The sequence below is a fragment of the Chrysemys picta genome, chromosome 2, assembly GCF_011386835.1.
Source record: "Chrysemys picta bellii isolate R12L10 chromosome 2, ASM1138683v2, whole genome shotgun sequence".
In the NCBI taxonomy this organism is placed as follows: domain Eukaryota; kingdom Metazoa; phylum Chordata; order Testudines; family Emydidae; genus Chrysemys; species Chrysemys picta.
This window is the reverse complement of record NC_088792.1, coordinates 208,871,995-208,888,499: the sequence shown is the minus strand read 5'-3', so window position 1 is coordinate 208,888,499 and position 16,505 is coordinate 208,871,995. Positions and strand designations below refer to the sequence as shown.

Sequence of the window (16,505 nt, the reverse complement as noted above, 5' to 3'; positions counted from 1 at the left end):
CTTAGCTCCTTTAGATTGAGGTGAAGCAACCTGTCTTCCCTGGACCACAAGCCTTGGGTCCGCAGTTCCCCCAGGTGTGCCCCCCAACCCAGGTCCGATGCATCCGTTACTAACGTCAGAGTGGGCTGTGGGGCAGCGAAGGGGATCCCTTCGCAGACCTGCTGTTGACCGAGCCACCAGCGGAGCGAGCCCAACACCCGATCCGGGATCGTCACCACCAGATCCAAGGGGTCTCTGTTGGGGCGGTACGTTTGGGTAAACCACAACTGCAAGGGCCGGAGCCTTAGGCGGGCATGCCTGACTACATGTGTGCAGGCTGCCATGTGTCCCAGGAGCTGCATGCAACACCTTGCCGTTGTCGTGGGGAACTTCTGGACTGAGCTTATGGCCCTCTGAATTGTCAGGAACCGCGACTCTGGGAGGCTTGCCCGTGCGATCACCGAGTCCAGGACTGCACCTATGAAGTCCAGTCTCTGTGTGGGGGCTAACGTGGACTTGGGTACGTTGACCAGGAGGCCGAGCCTGCCGAACATATGTAGAGCCAGCGTCACGTGAGAGGGGACCTCAGCCTCCGACCTGCCCGCGAGGAGCCAGTCGTCCAAGTATGGGAACACGCGCATCCTTCTTTTAGGAAGGAAGGCTGCTACCACGGACATGCATTTCGTGAATACTCGTGGTGCTGATGCCAGGCCAAAAGGCAGGACCGTAAATTGGAAATGGCGCTGGTTGACGGTGAAGCGCAGGAACCGCCTGTGGGCCGGATTGATGGCGATGTGAAAATGGGCATCTTTCATATCGAGGGCAGCGTACCAATCCCCCGGATCCAGGGATGGGATAATAGTTCCAAGGGAGACCATACGGAAGCGCGTTCTGACCAGAAACTTGTTTAGGTTGCACAGGTCCAAGATAGGACGGAGGCCCCCTTTTGCCTTGGGAATCAGGAAGTACCTGGAGTAGAATCCTTTTCCCCTTAGGTCTGGTGGGACCTCTTCCACTGCTCCTACTGTGAGAAGGGTCTGTACCTCCTGCATGAGAAGTTGCTCGTGAGAGGGGTCCCTGAAGAGGGACAGGGAAGGGGGATGGCAGGGAGGGGGCGAGGAAAACTGGAGGGTATAGCCCGCCTTCACTGTGCGCAGGACTCAGCGGTCCGATGTTATGCGCGACCATGCCCGGTAGAAATGGGACAGGCGGTCCTTGAAACTCAGAGGAGGATCCGGTATGGAATGTGGTACGCTGTCCTCGAGCGTAACTTCAAAAGCCTGGTTTGTTCCCTGGCTGCGGCTTGCCCTGGCCGTGACCTTGGCTCTGGTTAGGCGTATTGTTACGTCTCCTCCTGTTATCCCTGCCACGACGGCGGTACGGTTCGTGCCGAGGGCGAGGGTGGTACTGCCTCTGTGGTGGTTGAGGCTTAAAGGGCTTGCGCTGTGTCACCGGGGTATGCATTCCTAATGACTTTAGGGTTGCTCGCGAGTCCTTAAGGCTATGTAGCCTGGCGTCCGTTTGGTCGGAGAACAAGCCCGAACCTTCAAACGGGAGGTCCTGCAGGGTGGTCTGTACTTCTGGCGGAAGGCCTGAAGCCTGTAACCATGCCGAACGCCTCATCACTATCCCTGACGCGATTGTTCTAGCCGCTGCGTCGGCTGAATCGAGGGAGGCCTGCAATGAGGTCTTGGCCACCGCCATCCCCTCGTCCACCAGGGCCGTGAACTCAGGATGTGCGTCCTGAGGTAGGGAGTCTTTGAACTTGGAGACTGATGCCCAAGAATTAAAATTGTGCCTATTTAGAATCGCCTGCTGATTAGCGATCCTCAGCTGGAGGCCCCCACACGAATAGACTTTCCTTCCGAATAAGTCCAATCGTTTTGCCTCCTTGCCCTTGGGCGCAGGGGCTTGCTGGCCATGACGCTCTCGCTCATTGACCGCTGAGACCACCAGCAAACAAGGAGGCGGGTGTAAAAAGAGGAAGTCAAACCCTCTAGATGGGGCGAAGTATTTTCTCTCCATGCCTTTTGCAGTTGGTGCACTGAAGGCCGGCGTTTGCCACACCGTCTTATAGTTGGACTGGACTCTCCGTATAATCGGGAGAGCGACTCTGGAGGGCCCCTCCGGGCTCAGGATGTCGACCATGGGGTCCTCCTGTTCTACAGTCTCCTCCGCTTGCAAGCCCAGATTGAGGGCTACCCGGCGAAGCAGGTCTTGGTGCGCCCGATGATCAATCGGGGGAGGGCCGGACACTGTCGTGCCCGCTACTGCCTCGTCCGGCGAGGAGGAAGAGGTCGGGGCCTTTTGTCCATCCTCACCTTCCTGCAACCCTTCATCGCCTGGTTGTACCTCTGGGGCCTGTCCCACGGTGTGGGACTGGGATGGTACCGTGCTCGGTGCCGAGTCCACTCCCTCCCGCTCCTGCGGTCTAGAGACCGTTGCCTCCTTGTGAGAGGGCGGGCGGTACCGCGGAGAGCGGGATCGGTACCCCGATGGCTCGGATCTCGAGGTCCTGGATGGGGGCTCTTGCTGGTGGTAGGCCCAGGGTGTCCAGAATGGCCATTGGCTTGGTTGGCCCCATTGGGGATGTCCAGAGGCTTCGTAGTCCCTTCTAGCCTGTGCCCTATGGGCATACCGACCGTACCGGCCCGAGTCAGTCTCCGACACCACGGACGGTGATCTGGAAGGCCACGGCGGAGCCGTAGAACGGTGCCGGTCCGGGTTTGGGGAGTAGTGCCTCCGCGACCAGGACCTGGAGTAGCGTCTCGCCGACCTGGACCTGGATCGGTACCGGTGACCACGGGACCGGGAACGACTACGGGTGGTCGGTCTCGGGGAACGTACCGCTGACGCATCCCGGTGCCGACTCGAGTATGGCTGTTGAGTCTGTGCCGACCGCTTACTGAGGCCCGACTGCTGCGGCGCTTTCTGCGCGGAGGGCAACCGGGAGTCCACCGAGGCGGAGCTCGACCGGGACCGGTGCCTTGAACGGTGCCGAGATGGCGACCGTGATGGGCGCACCATCGCCGGCTTGCCTCTGTGTGGCAGTCTCGGCGGAGCGTCCTCAGTTTGTGGAGGGCCCTCAACGGACAATGCAATGAGGTCCTTTGCTGCCTCAAATGTGTCCGGAGTGGAGGGCTGTTCCAAGAGCTCCTCCAGCCCTTCTTCCTCACTCGACGCGCCTATCCCGGGGCTCGACGGGCCTTTCGGCGCCGGAGCCACTACCGGGGCCTGTGCTGGGGGCGTGCCGGCCTTGGGCGCACTAGAGGTCTTCGCCGGCACTACCCTCTTATGTGGGGAGCGTCCTCGGGCCTTGGGTAGGCCCTTCGATTTTGTCGGCGAAGACGACCGGTGCTGTACATGCCCCCGTTGGGTCGGTGCCGTGGGCTTCGAGTGACCCGCCGGCGCCGGTTCCCGCACCGATGCCGAGGCACTCCGCACTGAGGCAGACGGTGCCGCCGAAGTGGAGGGCTGTAACGCCGTCTCCATGAGCAGCTGCTTGAGGCGAAAGTCTCTTTCTTTCTTAGTTCTGGGCTTAAAGGCCTTGCAGATCTTGCAGCGCTCTTTCTGGTGAGCTTCCCCCAGGCAGCGGAGACACGAGTCGTGGGGGTCGCTCAATGGCATAGGCTTACGGCACGTGGCACAAGCCTTGAAGCCTTGGGCGTGCGGCATGCCCCGCCGCCCAGGGCCGGTGCCGGGGTTGACCAAGCAACCACGGCAGAAACTTTAAGTACCTAATGAGCTGTTAACTACTAAGCTTAACACTAACTACTAAATAACTGATAACTGTTGTAGATACCACTAATGACTATGCTAAGGGACACTCTCAGACGAGAGACAGAGTTGTTCCAACGCCGCCACGGACGGTAAGAAGGAACTGGAGGGGTCGGGTCGGCAGGGATATATATATATACACCCTAGAGCGGGGCGCCGCTCTGGCGGGAGGGAGGGGGCCCTGCCGGCCTGCTGGGAGCTGCTAAGGGAAAAAGTTTCCGACGTCCGTGCACGCGGCACGCGTACACCTAATGTGTAATGGGCGTGAACAATCACTCGAAGAAGAATTAAGTATTACACAAAGTGGAACAACTTCAACAGAAGTGGTTGAGAGCAGCTCACCCCAGAAAACCCTTTAGACCATTGGCTGGGATGCTCACCTGGGAAGGGGGAGATCTGAATCCTTGCTCCAGAGTTGGGATTCAAACCCAACTGGGCTCCCGCTTCCAGGCAAGTGCTGCAAACACTGAACTAAAAGGTCAGAACAGGACACCCCCTCCGTTTTTGGATTACACAAATTGGGCTTTTCCAGTTTGCTGACAAATTCAAATTATTTTCAGAATTAAACCAAGTATTTTTCTCTGAAGTTTGGTTTGCTGGCCAAACTGAAAAAAAAATAAAATAAAATTATTTATCCAGCTCTAATTAGCATGTTAATGTCGTCCTCTTAAGCCTATATTTATGGAGCTTTGTAAATCAGGTGAAAACCGGTCTACTCTTTGTTGAAAAATCTTAAAGGTATCTGAAATGTTCTTAAAAGGTATTTATTTTCAACGTAACACTAATTATAGAAGTCTCTGGCAGAAAATACTTACGTGTTGTTTATTATCTGGAACCGTTCGCCCTTCTTAAACGAAAGATCATCTGTAGTTCTAGCTTCATAATCATATAAGGCCACAAAAACAGTTACACCACCTTGAAAAGAAAAGAGGCATGTCATGTAGCAATACCACTGTAAGATTAATTATAAAAAAAAAAAAAAAAAAAGAAGAAGTCTGACAGCAGCTAATCAATTTTGCTTTGAAAACAAACAAAATGTTCTCTGCATACTAGATCCTGTCAATCTGCAAAAGCTGACTTATCAATAAACTGGCTAACTTCTTTTGATTAAGAGAAGTTATATAAAAAGAATCCTCAGATAAGGTGAGTAGAGTTATAAAAAACAGATTATAGCACTTCATTAGAGAATCAAGAGAGTGGTACTTTCAGTCAGAGCATATATAGGGCTTAATATACACAAGACATCAAGAATGATAAACTCAAATGTTGCTTTTTAAAAATATATTTTAAAGAAGTGATATACAATACATTCAAAAGCCATTATCATCTTTAAGTTTTTAACTTAGATTTTTATAAACTAAACTAGTTTTATGGCAGAACATCTCCAGACATTACACTATGGATTCTCCACTTTCTGGAACTAAATATCAAGATCTATACATGGGATTAACTGGACAAGAGGCCAATTTCAGAGGGGACTGTGACAGTGTACCCCATAAGGCTTTATGGGGAGGGGGTGCTTATAAATGTATGGATGACATAGCTGGAATATGTTTTGTGCTGCCTGTGCCATGTAACATATCTCCGTAAAGGTTATGGTCTACTATATCTATTCATCCAATTTGTACATATATATCATTTTCTACTCGAGGTTAAGAATATGGGCTGTATGCTTGCCTGATTTCTAAGTAAGCTTTGTGAGGCATTTGGTCAGCTTCTTTAGGAAGGAATGCGCCAGGTTAAGTACCTGATCAAGAGACACTTGGGGAACAATGCATCTTGGAATGCTCCAATCCACATGAGAAGTCTTCCTGGAGACATGCAAGATGCCATGTGGACAATGGCGTCGGCCTGCAAAGACTGAGTCATGCAGGGGCATGTGACTTGCCCAGGTGACTCCAAAACTCCATCTTGGAGCTGGACTTTGCAGAGGAGGGAGGTCTCCACCCACAAGAGAGAGTCTATTTAAACCCAGGGGAGACCCCTCCATTTTGTCTTCAGCTGGCTAAAGAAGGAGCCTCTCTACCCCCCCCAGGATACTTGAAGGAGACTGAAACAAAGGACAGTAACTACAGGGGGTGTGAGTGATTGCTGGACCCAGGCTAAAAGGAGATTAGCCTGTAAAAGGGAGCATTCTGGAACTGGTGAGGAAATTATCTGTATTCAGTTTGATTAGGCATAGATCTGCGCATTTTGTTTTATTTTGCTTGGTGACTTACTTTGTTCTGTCTGTTACTACTTTGAACCACTTAAATCCTACTGTCTGTATTTAATAAAATCACTTCTTATTTAGTAATTTACTCAGAGTATGTATTAATACCTGGGGGAGCAAACAACTGTGCATACCTCTCTATCAGTGTTATAGAGGGCGAACAATTTATGAGTTTGCCCTGCATAAGCTTTATGCAGGGTAAAACTGATTTATCTGGGTTTAGACCCCATTGGGAGTTGGGCATCTGAGTGCTAAAGACAAGCACACTACTGTGAGCTGTTTTCAGGTAAACTTGCAGCTTTGGGACAAGTGATTCAGACCCAGGGTCTGTGTCTGGAGCCAGACAGGAGTGTCTGGCTCAGCAAGACAGGGTGCTGGAGTCCTGAGCTGGCAGGGAAAACAGAAGCAGGGGTAGTCTTGGCACATCGGGTGGCAGCTCCCAAGGGGGTTTCTGTGATCCAACCCGTCACAGGGACAAAGAATTTTCATTCTATTATGCTTTAAAAAAAGTCCTCATTATAGCATAATTCCATCCAATACTAAAACACACATGTTATCTCCCAGCCATAAAAAGCAGGAAGGGAGACTGGTGTTGAGGATGACGCATAGCTGCATCACCTTTGGAGGAGTGCAGAGTAAGATTTTTCGTAAGAGAAGTGAGCTCTCTGCATCAATCCATTTGTCCTGAGGCAGAGAGCAAAGTTGCTAGGAGGCCCTAAGCTAAATTCGTGGAAGACATCTTGTTAGATCATTCATGAAATCACATCAAGTCAACACTATGAGAAAGAAGCAAAACTGAAAATTAAGTTTACAGTCATATAAGGATTTAAAAAGAATTGCAACAGCCTAGACCACAAAGAATTTAGCCTGTTATAAATAGAGAATTGGCCACGGCTTGCCCAAGAAATTGAGCATGATGTCTGCACTTTTTCAGAAGTTGAAGGATGGTGCATAAAACAAACTAAATCAGCATGATTTTCATCAGTTTTGCCTGGTAACCACTCGCTAGTCTGAAGTCAAGGTGCACAAAACATGAAAATGGTGAGAATGTACACAGAAATATACAATGATGCTCTAACATAAGGGAACAAGCTGTATCTGATTATATTCTAAACTTCAACATCTGACGAAAGTTAATACTCTCTAGAGTGCCATTATGACAGATGCATTGATTGCTTACCAGCCAACCGACATGTTTCATGATAAACGGTACAATTTACAGCAACTAGGAAGTTATTAATTCAGTTGAACTACACAATACTAACCAAAACAACAGAATAATGCATGCAAATGCAAACCACACAGCCAAAGTTATTTACCAGTGCTGTTCTTTGACCGCTGCCCTGGCTGTGAATACATGGAAACCTCTTTCAAAGACATCTCTGCTGGGTACCAGCATGAGCAACCAAACGTCACATCATACATCAGATGCCCAGATCTATATAAAGGAATGTGCTCCCCCACAAACACCTCAGTTCCTTCTCCTGAATTGCTAAATTCTAATGCCATGTATGTCTACGCAGTATTTTGGAGCCTGTGGGAGCATGACTCCGAGCCTCAGTTGACGGACTCAGGCCAGTGGGAAAATACCTGGATAGACAGCACTTTGAAGTTGTGGCTCAGGCTGGAGCTTGGGCTCTGAAGCCCATACCTCCACAGCTTTCAGAGGGGGATCTTATGCCTGCAAGAGTTGGCAGTCTAGCTAAGATGCTAGATAGTTCTATGCACCTCATACTCTACCAAGGAAGACTCTATTTAGATCTAGGTTTTCCCGGACTAGAGCTGGTCACAAAATGGACTTCCCAATTCTGTGAAAAACTGAGATTTGGGGGGGAAAAAAATCATTCTGAATTAGGATGAAAAGCCAAAATTTAAACATTTTTACATACTGAAATCAAGAAACAAGTTTTGGTTCAATCAGAATGTTTCCTTCAATAAATTTGAAACATTTAATTTAGATTGACAATTTTTTTTTTTAATAGAAAATACATTTTGAAGTAAAAAAATATCGAAACTTTCACTTCTGAACATGTCAAAATAGAACACTGACACTCAGAGGGGAAAAAAAATCAACCCCCCCCCCCCAAACGGAACGCTCATAGAAATGTATACGATTTTGTGAAAAATTTCAATTTTGTCAATATGGCATTTTTCTGATGGAAAACTATTTCATTGAAGATTTTCTGACTTTTTCCCAGACATCTTTCCCATAAGCTACAAAGAGCCTATTTGTCTTCTCTAAATAGAAAAACATTTTATCATCTGAATTGTGCAAATTACCTGCCCAGGATGGGAATAGGTCTGGGAAAGATAGGGAGGAACATATACTGGCTGAGGTCGAAATCTGATACCACTTTAGGAATAACACTTGGGTGGGGATCTCAATCACTTTTTCTTTGTGGATCACAACAGAAAGTGGCATAGTCATTAAGGTCTGTAGTTCACTTATTTTCCTAGAAGAGGCTATGGCAATTAGAAAAGCAGCGTTTAGAAGACTCGCTCTAGGGAAATTTCCCTGAGAGGTTCAAAGGAAGGGCATATATTAGTTTCATAAAGCTCCTTGGTAGAGGGTGAATGCATTGATCAGGACTTTAAAAAAAGTCTAGTAACAGTGGATTGAAAAATATAAGTCTGCTTCAACATGTTGATAGTAAGCAGAGGAGCTGTTAGGTGTCCTTCGAGAGGCTGCAGACAGGTCTAAGCACTTTATACAGAAAACAGGCCAGAATTCCAGCAATTTTAGACTAAGATGGAATCAAATCTTTATTAGGCAACATTTTCAATCTTGGATGCTATTTTTGCCTGCAACACCTCACTGTGGAGGTCCATTCTCGATTGGGTTAGAACTGTCAGCATTCTGTCATCAGGAGTGGTCAGTAATGGTTTTTAAAGCTTGTACTCTTGAGGGAGAGACAATAAGGACCAGCTCTAGGAAACAGAGTAACAATGTTGGTGTGGATTTAGGGAGGCTACAAGGCTATGTCTACACTACCACAGTAAGTCGATCTAAGTTACGCAACTCCAGCTACCTTGAATAATGTCTACACTGCATTGTGTTGACAGGAGAATCTCTCTCGTCAACTTACCTTACTCTTCTCGTTCGGCATAAGAGTACTGGGGTCGACTGGAGAGCAATCTGTGGTTGATTTGGCAGGTCTTGACTAGACCCGCTAAATCGACTCACGGTGCATCTATCTCCAGAGCATAGATACGGCAGTAGTGTAGACATAGCCCAAGAATGAGAATTGCTTTGTCTATCTGATCTTCCAAAAGACTCTGAGAAACAAAAGTTTTGAAGGAAGGTACACAAGAGCTATGAACATCATCTCATAAGGAAAGTGTCTGATAGGGATTTCTAGACTCTTCTGTCTCTGGTACAGTACAAGAGGTATTTTGTGTTTGCTCTGGAAGTGAAGAGGTTGATATCTGGGTGGTCCCATTCTGGAAGAGGACATTGATTAGTTTGTTTTAGAGACCACTCATGCTAGATTTATGTCTTTCTGCTTAGCTAATCTCTGCCTGTATGTTTTCTTCTCTTGTTAGGTGAAGAACTGACTAGATATGATGTTTTATGTATCACAACCACAGCTTCCTTACATCTAAGGAGAGACTCAGTGATTGCCTGTCAGGACGTGTAATACTTTGATGTTGCAGTGATGGGAGGAAAGACCTTCAGGGCACAGCATACAGCCCTGAGTTATCAGATGTTTACACAGAGTGTCAACTGCCATGTGTTTCAGTGGCCAAGTACTTTGAGTTTTTGGTAACGTGCACCCCAGCCCAGACTGGATTAATTAGTTATCCCTCAGAGTTTGAGGATGATTGTTAACCTTAAGATTCTGTCACAGGTATTTTTAGTAAAAGACAGGGACTAGTCATGGGTAATAAACAAAAATTCACAGAAGCCCGCAACCTGTCTCTGACTTTTACTAAAAATACTCTGGGAGACATGGGGGGGGGGGGGAAACAGAGTTCTGCCGGGTTTGCACCTGCTCCAGCCCCATCACTGCTCCAGCCCTAGCGGGAGCTGACCCAACTCAGGCTGGCTGCCACCCCCCGGGGGCTCCTTTTGCTGACAGCTCCAGCTGCCCAGAGACTGAGAGTTGCTCCAGCCCTGCCTGAGAAGTCCCAGAAAGTCACGGAATCTGTGACAGAATTGTATCCTTAATGATTGCCTTCCATAAAATGATAATCAGTTATCACTGGTGGATCCGCAGGTGGTTAATGAGATGGATCCAGGAGCCACAGATCCTGTCACAATTGGGGCAGACATTTCCCAATGGACGGGGCAGATCTGGACTGTAGAGTTGGGCTGCAGTGCATTCTTTCCTCCTTTCCTGTTGTCTCTCTGGGATCTCAAAATACCAGGGTCCTTGTCACAAAGTCCTTTTCCATATTGGTCAGTCTCGGGCTTGGGTTTCCCGTGAGTTTATGTCAATATTGCATTTCTTCATGTTGGCTCAGAAGGGCTCAAGGCGGGACAGACTGGAGTAGGGGCTGAATGGGAGTCAGGGTGCAGGGACACATGGAGACGGGGGCTGGAGGAACAGTGCCACACAGGGACAGGGAGGATGGATGGCTAACTGGAGGTGCAGCACCACATGGGAACAGGGACAGATTGGGAGAGGCTAGGCTCAGCCAGGGTCTGATGGGAAGGCTCCCCAACTCCCTAACAATCCCTTCCTCCACCCCCATCCCCACTCACACAAAAACATTGTTCCATGCTTCTCCCATCCACACCCAACGCCTCTTCAGGTTCACTCCCAAGGCTTCTTCCCCAGCAATTACTTCCCTCTCCCTCAGCTGCTCCATTACCCAGCTCCCCCAAGCCTTTGCACTGCTCCTGATGGGTGCGGGAAATGTGTTTCTATACTGTAGTTTAAATGAATTAATACTCAAAGTTCTGTATTAATATGCCTAGTAAGAAATCTATTTGTCAAAAAACATTTCCTGAATCTTTTTTGTTGCCTGTATTATTACATTTTGAATCATTCCCCCAAATTTCAAGGTCATTATTCCATACAGGGATCTTTGATGTCTCAGACTCATGAATACAGTCTTACTGCTCCTGTTACTGCCTTGGATTTCCATTGACATTCTCTTTGCTGTACTCTTTGGAATGATATCCACTGAATTACCATCTGAATGGTAAAGACCTTGAAAATTAGAAGCCCTTAGAAAAGTGTTCTGTTTTGGTCCTATACATTTTCTTGTGTTGTACGGCACTATAACATTTAATAGATGAGACTGTCAACAGATAAAAACTAAATTATTTTACATAAATCTCACCTGTTAAACTATTAGGATATGGACTGGGCACAGCTGAAAACGAGGAAGAGGCTCCTCCAAAGGGGGTCATCCCCGAAGGTCCTCCAAATGGAGTCATGGAATGACTGTTAAAGTTAACCGATGGTCCCTTTATTGCAGGCGACTGTGTTGCTTGGAGAGAATCTGATCCATGATGGCTGATGTGGGAACTAACAAGTTCTGGAGGGTTATCAGTTCTATATTTCATTGTTGGACCTTTGTCCTCTTTGCTTTTAATGCACCCCATGGTTGCTTCTGTAGAGAAAAGAAAAAAAAAACACAACAAATAAATCATCTCACCATTGATATATAGTTAATGTAGAAAACATGAAAAAGGCTTATTATAAATACTGATTAAGTACTGCTTAAAAAATTAAAAAGAAGGTGGTAGTTGGTTTTACAGCCACAGAAACTGCTGAAATTTCAATAGACAAATGCTGGAGAAAATAGTTAAGTTAGCTTGCTAGCATACCTGGATTACAAATACTAATGAAAAAAGTTTTCTGGATGGAAAACTGTAGAATTCATAGAATCAATAGAAACTTATTTTTCCACAAAGTGCTACAGCCTGACAGCCCTTAACAAGAACAGTATTTGGATATTCATCATTATGATTCCTCCCTGGACTGTAAATTCTCAGGAGACAGAAAAAGTAGGAAGATGGGTAATGGAAAGATTAGAGCCGTGGGAAGACTTATAGGAGATGAGACTGAACTTGAACCTCCATTCCCAAGGCGTTCATAACTTTGAGGTTCTATTGTATGCTGGCTGGAGCACTGAAATGACATGACAATTCCAGAGTTAATAATTCTGTCTTAACTTCAAAAGTGGAAGTCTCCTTTAACATGAAATAATTAGCTGTCCACATCACTGAGAAATTTAGGGAAAATGATTGAAACCAGCAACAAATTGGAAGCATTTAATAAAAAAAAAATATAGTCTCTTTTCATTGATATCTATGGTTAATATTTCATGAATCTTTCTTCCATGGCTGGTCAAATAAGTATGAATACTGGAGTTCTTCCTTCAAGTAACTAATTGTGTACACATTTTTTCATGTGCAGTCACCACTGATCTCTTCAATCATTAGATATATGCATCTGGAACAAACTTAAGTTCTAATCATTGCCCCAATCCATCTACTTTCAAATATTTTTTTCAAGTGGTGTGTGTATTATTTCTCTTTTCATCTGGTCATTAAAATGTTAAAGACACTTTTCATTTTCTTAAAAACTAACTCTCAGGCTCTGGAATGGACAGTGAACACATGGCAGAGGAAGCACACAAAACTATGTTCTCCTTTCAATGCACATAAATTCCTATACATCAGTATAAGAATATTCACCATATCACTTTGGTCTCTAACATCTGTGGTACTGTACTAGCTAATAATAAGAGAGATCCAACCTAGCTGAATTGTTGCAGTCTGCAAATATAGTTTAAAAATTCTGCAGGGATGAACAAAACAAAAATATCATGGAAATGCCAGAATTTGTGCAAGGAGTTTTTTTTAATTTATTATAGTTAACCCTAATCTGTTGACAATGCCTAAATGTTACTAGAACAACCAGGTAAAGGATCACATAAATGCATGACTTCAAGAGAAGTTAGAGTTCAGCTGTTTAAAAACACCTTACAAAAGAAATCCTGTAATATAGATCTGGAAGGCTCCTAATAGGTAACTCCCAATTAAATTTAATCCAATGACAAACACCTATTTATAATCTCTCCACTACGTCTGGACAATTGCATCCAGTAGGATGTGAACCACCATATTTTGTCTGTCTGGATTCTCAGTGTGGTTTGTTGCCTAATCCTGAGGCCTACCCCCTTTACTAGAGAATCTCCATTGCAACATTTTTTTAAAAGTGTACAGTATGAACCGTACTGCCTTTGTGAAAGTGTGTTTTGCTAGCAGTACTTAAAATAAAATGATATATTATCTAGCTTGTCAGTGCTTCAAGAAGACAAATACATGAGCATTATTTATTAAAACAAAAATTATGTAGATTAAAAAAAGACGGCAAAAGGAAAAGCTGCTGCATCCTCAAAACACTGTGCCACTAAATATCTCTCAGAGATGGTTCTGTCAAGTTTTTTACTCTATCTTTAACATCTGGCTAACAAGCTAATGAGACTTCAGGATTTAAAAAAGTTTGCTTGACCTAGTAAAACCTGCTGGATTCTGTCCAGAGCACTTGTACATTTGGCCAAATGTACAATGTAAATGTTAATGTATGTTGTAATGATTAGAAATAGTTTCTGTGACAAGCCTCATTAATTAAAATAGTAGCTAGTAGTGAAAAGTACCGTCATGTTATATTTGAACAGACTGCAGAAAGATACTTATTGAGGATTTGAATTCATATTCAAGGAACGCAGTAGATCCCCCTGCCTTTTGGTTCACTGTTAAGGTAATCTTCTTTCTGAGGTTTAAGAGATTAACAACAGATATTCAATCGGCACTTCAAGGAAAAGCCACATTCAGACACAAACATACAAAGAAAATCCAAGAGCTCTACGTTAAAAATCACATACTCCCCCCATTTAAAAACACAAAACAGAAAATGACAAAAGCCCTTGTTTTAAAAGAATAAAAATATACATGAAGACTTTCTACAACATATCGAGGGGGAAAGGAGGGTTAGGGAAGTTGGAGAGAAAAAAAGCCTATTGTTTCTAGCATTTAGCTTTGTAATGCATTACTAGAGAAAGAAAAAATCCTAAACAGCTGGTCTGTAATGTGGGGATTTGGTTATTATAGTACAATATGTGTTACTAAAAATGTATATAACCAGAGCAGCTTCCAACAAGTATTTAACACCTCTTTTCTGCTGGTCTTACCAGGGACAATACAAAAATACTTATACGAAGGATAGGTTTCCCAGTTACAATTGATGCCTCCCTTCCATGGGCAATAAGTTTTTTCACCTCAGACCAAGGTCATTTTACAGACGAGATAAACAGACACGTGGAAGGAAGAACAAGATCTTTTGAAGTATAACTGTATAAATAAAAACTTGGCCCAAGTTATGTTTATACACGAAACCAACATCATTCACTAGGCTTCACAGAAATCTGACTAAGGATAAAGGCTTGACAGACTCCCTACACTTGGCTCCTTGGAGATGAGACGAATACCTGTGATCCCATGGTACTGACTTGGGAATAAAGTGACAGTTTTCCAGGAAACTATGTTCTGAAGGAAAAGGACTAAAAATGTAGGTGTCCAATTCTGCTCTCTGACTGGAATGGGGCCCAATTAGAATGTTGTCCAAAAAGAGTATGAGAAACTGGCTGTGGGAAGGACTGATAAAGAATATCAGGTAAGCCTCCCCAAGAGCCAACAGAAGAAAAACTGTTCTAGGAGACAATTGACAAATGAGATTTTCGAGTTTCCATACTGAATTTTGCCCTTTTGATTAATTTGTCCAAATGGTTCAGGTCAAAGATATTTGCAAAGCATCAAAACAACTTGAGAACTTGGTGATGGAAGATAGAGTATCCCTTGGTCTCTGTCCAAAGTGGAGTAGTTTGAGAGGCTCAAAATATAAAGGCTATTTCTCCATCTTCTATTCTCTGACTTGTGCTTTGTTAGATTATGGAATGTTGGGCCAGGGGAAAACCAAATCTGCAGGTCTGAGTGATTAAGTCTGTTGCACAGACCTTGCGGATTATCTTTGTCACCTACCTGTTCAAAGAAGGGGTGATTTCCTAGTTTGAAGAACTGATGAGAGCCACCATATCTCCAAGAATGCACTGGGACAAGAAGCACTCCAAGTTTTTGTGGCAGAACATCTGGACAACTCATCTATTTTTTCGATTTTAATTTTTCTGTGTGTCTGAGTCTTGTCTACAGAATCTAGCAGGGAAGGAGTCACAAAAGGAATGCCTGCTTTTTATTGTTTTTCATTCTTTCTTGTGATCGGAGAATCTTCCTGAAAATATCTTTTGTTTCAAGAACTGCTTTTCCATTGGTTCTCTAAAACACTTGGCTCCCACAGTGCTTCAAAGAGGCCATATTTGATGTTAAGGCTTGTACCAGAAGTATCTTGGGAAGGGCTCATTTTTACATCTTTAGGACTGATGGATAAAACTTCTGACAATCATTTAAGGCTAATATAGCCAGAGCAAAGCAGGCTGAAAAGCCCTCAGAACAGCTGTTTCAATTTTTCCATAAGGTGGATTCTACCCTGTGGTCTGCGAAGTTTTTTTGGGCAAAAAGTCATCTTTGGTTTCCAAAGCTTCAGAGAATTACTGAGCACTCAACAGGCTGGCAACTGCTGTATGCATGTTGGAAAGAGTAGTGAACGCAGATTTTTTTTTTTTTAAGTAATTTGGGTGCCACACTGAATTTTTATAATATGAGAGTCTCTTATGTTTGGTTCACTTGTGCCTACTCTGATTTGATAACATTCTTCTCCTTAGGATCAAGGAGAATGCAGAGTTCCCTCTTAGAAGCCATGCCAGAAAAGAAGGATTTTTTTGTTGTTGTTTTTTGGTTTTAATTTCTTACTTTCCTCATGATTCATCATACACTCTGATGCCTTTTACAGAGTGTGATTCTGAAGTGGTTCAGAGGGAAGCCTTTTTTTGGGTCTCTCTCTCTCTCCTCTCTCTTCGTTACAGTCTGAGCGCTTGCCATTCTCTGATGACAAGGGAGAAGAGAATGACTTTTGTTTATACATTTCTCTTTTTCAGAGTGCCTAGAACTCCCCCCTCTCCCCCCCTCTTAATAATAGACTGGCTCTATGCAGTCAATACGGAGCATATAACTTAATTCTCTCTCTTTTTTATGGACACTTGAAGTTCCAAATTAGTGTTGAAGGAAAAAGTCTTATTAAAATTCTGTGTGATTATAAAAATAGAACATTTTTTACAATTCAAAATGTCATTAATATTCTGCAGGTTAGTTGAGTGGATCTTCTAGCTTTATTTAACATCTGATTGTTTACTTTCACAAATTCAGCTCTACTGTCACTTGTTTGAGTGGAGACTGCTTGCTTACTGTATTGTTGGACAAGCACAGTGGAACAGGTGGTTTCTAGGGTGACCAGATGTCCAGATTTTTGGGTCTTTTTCTTATATATAAGAAATAGGCAGGCTCCTATTACCTGCCACCCCTTGTCCCGATTTTTCACACTTGCTGTCTGGTCACCCTAGTGGTTTCAGATGGTAGTAGTTAAAACTGATTTAATAAAGTAGGAGGGTGGTGCAGAGTAAAAGAATG

The 16,505-nt window shown here is 44.6% G+C and overlaps 1 protein-coding gene across 3 annotated transcripts in view; it reads right to left on the bottom strand.

Annotated features, from left to right (window-relative positions):
- The window catches only part of YES1 (YES proto-oncogene 1, Src family tyrosine kinase), a 74,793-nt gene that overhangs the window by 30,644 nt on the left and 27,644 nt on the right, over nucleotides 1-16,505 (bottom strand). For 2 of the 3 annotated variants that reach the window (XM_005300361.5, XM_065585338.1), the window contains exons 2-3: nucleotides 11,258-11,530; nucleotides 4,572-4,671 (exon numbers count right to left, since the gene is read on the bottom strand). In XM_005300361.5, coding sequence (XP_005300418.1) covers nucleotides 4,572-4,671; nucleotides 11,258-11,522 — 365 coding nt within the window. In that variant the 5' untranslated portion in view covers nucleotides 11,523-11,530. Of the gene's footprint in view, nucleotides 1-4,571; nucleotides 4,672-11,257; nucleotides 11,531-13,585; nucleotides 13,697-16,505 lie in introns of those variants that run through there. The other variant, XM_065585339.1, reaches the window with a different exon arrangement.